Below are 8,677 nucleotides of genomic sequence, written 5' to 3'. Positions count from 1 at the left end.
ATTCGAATTATTCGTCTGATTTTTCAGCCATTCGTTATTCGAATTCTTCAACAACTATTCTAATATTATTCGTGCATATGTTTTGCCAAAAAGTTATTTTTTTAAAACATTTCATAAACAAGTTATATATCGCGATCTAACAATACATGAAAATTTATATCATATTCGTATACACAAATGTATTTTAAATGTATGTACTGTATGTATTTAACATCATGCGTGTGCAAGTACATACATATATAAGTCGATTGAATGCCACGTACCGATTCTCAGAATTCTTAATAGAATATAATAGAAAACAAAACACACGAAAGACGGTAATAACATTACTAATTTACCTAAATAAATTATACCAAAACCAGACGAAATTTTTAAAAATGCTTCAAAATCTGAAATTATATCATTTGCAATTTAACTGATGGAAAAAATACTAGTTTCAGAAAGCACTAACTCTATTGACTCTACTTACATAGAAGAAATTGAAATTAACACTTACAATTTAGGAACAATTATGGAACAAGAATTGATAAACACCATTTCAAAAATAAAATAGCATAATAAATAGTATGATCAATGCTTAGTACATGTCATTACATTTTTTTTAATTTTCGAATATATTCGAATATTCGAATAGCTCTTGATTTACTATTCGATATTCGAATAGTTTAAGTCGACGTATTTTTGGGATCCTTAAGTGGGAGTAGAGATGTCAAAATCTACAGGCTGCATTTGATTACGGCACACATGTTTAATAGCATTTTATCACTCATTATTATATTTATATATAAAGACGCTAATCTGTGTGTGTGAGTGTGTATGTGTCCTTACGCTAGCCGAACATAATGAATGAATCGATTTTTAAAAACTAAAAGGAGGTTAGTATTTAAAAAAGTTTTTTTTACCAAGGTTTTTATTTTAAAATTTTTAATTTACTAGTTATATAACCGGAGTAGAACTTTTAAATCAGCTGATAACTAATAACTAAAAATAAAACTATCACTGTTTGATCTGTGTACATATATTAAGCCTGTATTGGTTAGAAAGTTTGTTTTGATTTGAGGTTATGGGTTAAACGTCATTCTGTCACACTCACCGTGTTGCCACCCTGCATAAAGGCCGGTGTGGCAACACCCAAGACCGTTGGCTCAGCAAGCCTCCACAAAACTATAAATATTTATATATTAGAGATAACGAGAACCTATGTATAAAGCAAATTTTATAAAATATAGATTGAAAAAAGAAAAAGTTATAGGCGTTTAAATACATAAAATTTGACAGCGAGATGGCAGGGCGAAAAGTAATGAAAATACCGATGTGAATGATGAATGTGACAGATAAACGTCACCGTGTAATACGATGCAGTATTTTCAAACGTGTCTAATACGATATTTTTTCACCATCGTAATTGCGGATGATACTTTAACTTATATTGATGACCAAAATGAGCAATATGGCAAAGTATGAAAACGATCGGATAAGAGATAAGGGACGAAAACCATGTGAAACGTATAAGAGGTTAGTAAAAAGCCTAAACTTTGTAAAAATTCAATCGTCTAGACTTGCCACGGTGTCGAACACGTGAACCCGCGAACACAAATATCCTCTTATAGGTACATATATCTGAGTTTGGCGAGCTAATCAATTACGCCATCTTCCAATATTCAAATAGTCTTTTTTTTTTAAACATTAATTGAAATTTTTTGTTCTCGCCATATAAAAATAAGTAATTATAATAATTATATTTACCGAGATTTTGAACCATTTTTTTATATTAAACAATTAAATATATATTTTTAAATTAAAATGAAATTGAGAGATCGCAGATCGCACCCGGGCCGCTCGGTTGCTTGACTGCGCTTTAGACCAGTACACCACAACGGCCGACAAACGAATCGTTCTAAATTTAATATATATGTAATTTATTATTTTAATATATATGTAACTTTTCATATTATCCGATTCCGATTCCGATTTCGAATTCGATGATGACTTCGGGTTTTATAATTTTATTATTATTTTTTATTGCATAATTAAATTGGCATAACCGATTCTCGATTTCTTATTCAGTTCCGATTCCGAATAATTATTACTATTCATATTGTAACTACATATATTTTAAATCATGTATCAATCCTAAAGCACCTGATGAAATTTCAACGGACATAACACTAGTATAATATATTTATAGTAAACATACATATATATATAATGAGAGATAATTAGAGCCTATAATGCAAATTTTGTAAAATAAAAAATGACACAGATAAAGTTATAGGCGTTTAAAGAATTAAAACCTGACAAAACGAGGGGGGGGGACGTTAAATATTGCATGGACAATCACCCAAACGTCATCAAGAGCTGTCATCGCCTCGTTATTTTCTGAAATTTTAAACACGTTAAATTAGATATTTCACTATCGAAATCTCTATCGGGGGCCAAACTTCGCAAAATGGAAAAATTTCAAAGCGATCAGAATATATTTAATAAGGGAACACTTATCGTTGAACAAGTGAGACTAATAATTAAAACCTTTTAAAAATGAACTTAATTTTTTTGTTAATTTTAACTTCACAACATCTAAAACTATTAAAATATTCCACAAAAATGACTTTTCACATATGTGTAGTTCTGGCTTAAAAATCACAATAATCGTCGGTAAACTCACACATTCTGGGTTTACAAAGTACCCTAAATGTATAATGGGGATAATTGTGATAAAAAAATAAAAAAGATGAAATGTCTACATGTGAAGAAACAGATTTGTATTCATTAAATACGGAAATGTTTGAAGAAAATCACTTTCCGATCGATAATAATCTCTACAAAATTTTAGAAAACATCAGAAAAATAATACGAATATTTAAGAAGTCACCGGCGAAATATACATTTTTACAAGAAATCATAATGAATATAGAAAATAAAAAATTGGTAAATTATTATTGGCTGTAAAAACGAGGTGGAATTCAATGATAAGACGATTAATTCAAATTTATGCTTGGTACATATGTAATTACCTTTTTTTTAATTTTCGAATATATTCGAATATTCGAATAGCTCTTGATTAACTATTCGATATTCGAATAGTTTAAGTCGACGAATATTTGGGATCCCTAGTCATGAGCATGGCAAAGTGCCCAATCTCCATAGCGAGAGGGGGGTGAAAAGGAAAAAATCGATCACAACAGTGTGGACAAATGTGACAGTGTGGACGATAGACGTCACCGTGAACAAAGATGCAGTATTTTCAAACGTGTCTATTACGATTATTTTTCACCATCGAAATGGCGGGCGTCATTTCCACATACATATATATTAATATTGCTGTCGGTTCCCTCATCACTGAGGATCGTGACTATGATGTGCGGTCAACCAGCTGCCTCCATTCAGTTCTAAATTCAGCCAGGCGAAGACTTGCTACCGTGGAAGCGCCCGTCGCTGCAGATACTTGGTCAGTCCAGCGTGCGGGGGATCTGCCTCTGGCTCTTCTGCCTTCGACGCTACCAACCACAACCAACCGCTCCAGGCTCTCCTCACCTCTTCGTGCAATGTGGCCGAAGAACTGCAATATACGTTTCAGGCATATTGTTGACAGTCTATCCTTGATTTTCAATTCTTCAAGAATAGACACATTCGTGCGTTTGTCGGTCCAAGACACGCGCAGTAGCCGTCTCCAGGACCACATCTCGAAGGCATCGATTCTCCGTCTATCCGCCGCCTTCATGGTCCACGTCTCGACACCATAAAGGCAGACAGAAAAAACGAGACTCTTCACGAGACGGATTTTGACAGCAGTTGTAATGGCTCTATTCTTCCAAATCTTCGTTAGTTGTGACATTGCCGATTTTGCTAATGTAATCCGGCGCCGTATTTCCAATTCGCTGCCGCCGTTGTTAGATATGAGTGACCCCAGATAGACAAAATTATCAACCACATCTATACCGTTTAAAGCTGAGTTGTTGTTTTGCAGCTGTTGGTGACGGTCAATTATCATAATTTTTGTTTTGGGGCGGTTTATCTGGAGGCCAAGCACATTACTCTCTGTCTCAACACGACGGATCAGTTCGGCCATTTCTTCATGATTATTAGCTATGAGCGTTGTGTCATCCGCATACCGAAGATTGGATAGTTTTTTTCCACCAATGGACACTCCACCCTTCCAACCATCCAGTGCTCTACGCATTATATACTCTCCATATATATTAAATAGGTCTGGAGATAATATACACCCTTGCCTTACTCCACGTTGTACTCGAAAATTCGTTCTGTGGAATCTGCCATTCTTCATGAAGGTTTCCAGGGACATTGGCATGAAAACGATATTGGGATTTTAAAAGTGAATCAATGAGTACATGTATATTGCAAAATGAGTACATGTATATTGAAACTGTTTAATTTAATTAATAATTATCACACAGGTATCGAAGCCCTTTGAAATCACAGATACAGTGAAATTGGCAACATTGAGAACGAAGCCGTCAAAAACTGGAGAGCTTTGTACCATTTCTGGATGGGGATGGACTGAACATGGTGAGATATTAAAATTGTGCATATCACATTTTCACTTCGTATTTTAACTAGACAAATGGCGAACTTGATAATTCCAAACTTTTCTTAAAGTGAGTATTCATATTAGGGTATATTTGTCAAAAATATAGCACTTTATCTATTGCAGCAAGTATTGCGATTCTTTATTTATTAATTCAATATCAAAATTATATTTTAAAAAACAATTATATGTTTAACATAAGATAATCACAAATGACATTGAGAATTTTTTCTCTCGATATAAATGTCTTTTGGTCTGCCATAGCTACATATACATATATTATATAGATTGGAGCGAAAACAATTTTGAATTTTCGTCAATTGACCTATGGACAACTGGCATCGTAACAAGGAAATGTTAAATAAATAAAATAAATCATCAATTTTAAATAATTTCTTGTGGCGAAGTGGGTTTTTCGCATATCTACTTTTTTAAAAAATTTTTGATTTAAAAAAAAAATAATGGTTTGATATTTAAATATCATTTGAAGTTCATTTGAAAATCGAAACTTCTCGAAAAAAAATTTTGTGAAAAAAACCTAATACTTATTTACTTAATTACTAGATTAAGATTAGCTTACAAAATATAAAAATTTAATTAAAAAAAAAATATATTCTTAACATAAAATTATTTTGCAGCAAATAATATAAGCAATCAACTATTAAAACTGGATGTCCCAATATATGATCATGACAAATGTATAGTTAGAGTGAAAGAAAATTTTAAATATAATGTAACTGACTTGATCATTTGTGCAGGAAATTCTGAACCTGGAACAGATCCTTGTCGTGTAGGTGTATTTATTTGAAAATTCTAATTTAAATTACCTTTAATTAAAAAAATATAAAATTTAAAATTTTGTTTAAAATTTTAGGGCGATTCTGGTGGACCACTCACTTGCGATGATGAATTAACTGGTCTTGATTCGTTCGGTGCGCTTTCGTGTGGTACGTCTACTGTTCCTAATGGGTACACTGAAGTCTACCATTTTATAAATTGGATCAAAGAACATGCAGTATAGCAGCGTATTCCAACCTTTTTTGACTCGCGTACCACTTGGTAGTACATAACGCTAAATTGTACCACCATATAAAAATGATTGTATTTCATGAAATTTGTTTTTGCAAGTGTAATTATTATATATTGTATTTGCATGGTAAGGAATGTGAAGACAGGATATGTAGCATATGTAGATCTGTTTTGGTAAGAAATTTTGTAGAAAAAAAGTTATTTGCTCAAAGTTTGATATATTTATCTACTATTTTGTCATACTTCTATTATTGATAAATGGTTTTAATAAAAACACAAAATTACAAAGTACATATATGATTTCTTTTCATTAAATCTCCTTACAAAATAAATTTAATGAGATCCTTGTACTTAGTTTATTTAAATTTGGTTCAAATGATGCAAGATTTACCCTTAAATCTGGAGCTGGATTCAATCAATTTCTATATTTATCTTTTTAAAACAAATGAAGAGAAAGCTCTCTCAACCAGTTCAGTGCTAGTAAACGGCTACAGAAATTTAAGCGCTATGTCATAAAGCTGTTCATATTCTTCACTAATACCTAGCCAAAATTTAATAACTTTATTTATTTCGAATTCAGTTTTTAAATGCTATAATTTGAAAGTTCAATCAAGTTCTCTTTTTCCTTGGTAGCTGTCCGAAAATGTTCATTATGAAAGGGGTTTGAAATCAAATTGTTTGCTTCTTAAGGTTAGGGGAAGCACTGCGTAAAAGACGATTTCAGCCCTATTAAATATTCAATTATTTTTTCACGTATATCCCGAGACATACGACTCTCTTTTTCAGATAAGAAATTATGTAAAATTTCAAATACTTCAATTTGATCATTTTCGATACATAAATTACAAAAATCTAATTTTCTAATCATATGTACTTTCAATTTTATCTGCAGCATTAAAGGTTATTATCTAACTGTTCTCAAGTGTCAAATTCAAGTTATTTATTTATTGGAACGTGAACGCGGTAAATTTAAAAATGCACTCCAAAATCCATGCCGGATCTGAGGAAAACGTATCGATTGCCAGATTTTCGATCATTGACTGTACATATTGACGTCGACGATGACTAATTAAGATAATGTTTATTAATTACTAGTTGTTTTACCCGGCTTCGCTCAGTATTTGTAATATAAACAGCTTAAACATGGCGAATCTAATAGTAAATATTCATTTATTTTTTTATTAAATTTATTTGATTCGAAAAAAATATAATATTCAACCAATTGATTGTCGTCATGGAAAAAAAATTTTTTTCGAAGTTCCCAAACAAAGATACAAACTTACAAAGTCTCTTTCGAAATTATATATTAGATATTAAAAATATTTCTATTTTTATGATTGTAAATCATTCAATCCTGCATGTCCGCCATTACTGATTTTTTTTCGCAAACCACCAACCATCAACCGCGAACCACAAAGTGGTACGCGTACCACAGGTTGGGAAACGCTGCAGTATAGGATTTCCAAAAAATTACGTACCCAATGCTCGTCGTCGATTTACTACTTCAATTTCAATCTGCGAGTACTTTCCAGGTCGAGATTAAAAACCGCCAACAATATATTTATTTTTACACAATTACATGTAATGAAAGTTTAATATTTAAATTATGTTTGTTTTCTGGTCACTTAATAATTCTAAACGTTTTACTAAAAATATGCCTAATACTATTGTTACATACGCCGCGGATTAAGTGAATAGAATCCCAGAGACTGTGTGACCGTTCAAGGATTATCTGTTAACGGATGTCTGGTAACGGATTAAGTAAGTGCATACCGTGCGACCGGTATAAGTGGTTTCAAGGATTAGTGACAGGCCAAGTGCAAGTAAGCTAAACAATTATTGCACTTCTCATACCGTGGGAATACATATCCGAATACGTGACTATACAGTAGGTAAACAGATTAGACGTCCTGAGAGATCTACCCCTTATAAGGCGGTACTTAGGCGATATCAAGTCATTCTGGACTGAGCACTGCCCGTGCGTGTATCTCCTTAATCATCAATAAACGCTGTGAAACGACTTCGGCCTTTTACTTGGATCCTCCACCCACTCCTACGCAACACTATGCTATATGAGAACTGTGATGTGCATGGTTCCAAAAACATTGCTGATAAGTTTCAGCAACATTGTACGGGGTTGTCAATCTGCACATGGTTAGTCTAAAAGTATATCAGACAATGGCTGGTGTCCTCTTCTAAATCTAGATTGTTGCAATAAAAATGACTAAATGTATGGTTTTATCAGACTGAAACCTATAACATTGTTTGCGGGCCACAAAAAAGCTGGGACTAATACTACGAGTTAGTGAACCTTTCCAGAGTGCGTTGGTGCTTAAAATTCTTTATGAATCACTAGTAAGTACCATTCTAGAATTTTCTTCCTTTATATGGAGTCCTACCCATATGACTCATTCATTAGAGATTGAGAGAATTGAGAGGTTATTATCCTTGGATATATCCTAGTGCATTCCTATTAGGGGCGTTAGGCTTCAACTCATTGGAGTCTCGTCGTGTTATGTTAAGCTATTAAATGGGATAGTACACAATCCTTAGGTTCTTAATGAATTTACGTTTTATGCAACTAGTAGGTTCATGGACCTGAGGAATCGTGATTTATTTTCTCCTGTGGCTCACAAACATATTGGCAACATCTCCAATATATAGAGCGATATATATATATATATCATCATCATCATCATCATTTACAGCCATTCGCCATCCACTGCTGGATGAAGGCCTCTCCAACACGCTTCCACTCGTCTCTGTTTTGCGCAACACTCATCCATCTCATTCCGCACATTTTCCTAATTTCGTTCACCCCTCTTCCTTGCGGTCTTCCTTTTACTCTTTTGCCTTCTCTCGGGTACCATTCAAGCACTTCTTTTGTCCACCTTTCGTCCATCCTCCTAGCTACGTGACCCGCCCATTGCCATTTCAATCTCTTCACTCTATCCACTATGTCCACTACCCTTGTCATATTTCTCACCCACGTGTTCCGCTTCCTGTCTTTCCTCGTTATGCCAAGCATACAGCGTTCCATACTTCTTTGAGTGCATTGGATTTTATTTTGCATCTTGGCGTTCAGTGTCCAAGTTTCACATC

General features: G+C 33.4%; 1 protein-coding gene across 1 annotated transcript; it reads left to right on the top strand.

Annotated features, from left to right (window-relative positions):
* Window positions 1-2,449: 2,449 nt before the first annotated feature.
* On the top strand, window positions 2,450-5,567 carry LOC143915798 (glandular kallikrein-3, submandibular-like). The gene is made up of 4 exons (XM_077436614.1): window positions 2,450-2,509; window positions 4,416-4,527; window positions 5,185-5,336; window positions 5,421-5,567. The coding sequence occupies exons 1-4, from the start codon at window positions 2,450-2,452 to the stop codon at window positions 5,565-5,567; spliced, it is 471 nt and encodes a 156-aa protein (XP_077292740.1).
* Window positions 5,568-8,677: the final 3,110 nt, after the last annotated feature.

The sequence above is a fragment of the Arctopsyche grandis genome, chromosome 8, assembly GCF_051622035.1.
Source record: "Arctopsyche grandis isolate Sample6627 chromosome 8, ASM5162203v2, whole genome shotgun sequence".
Classification (NCBI taxonomy): domain Eukaryota; kingdom Metazoa; phylum Arthropoda; class Insecta; order Trichoptera; family Hydropsychidae; genus Arctopsyche; species Arctopsyche grandis.
The sequence above is the reverse complement of the archived record's forward strand: the minus strand, read 5'-3'. Positions and strand labels throughout refer to the sequence as shown.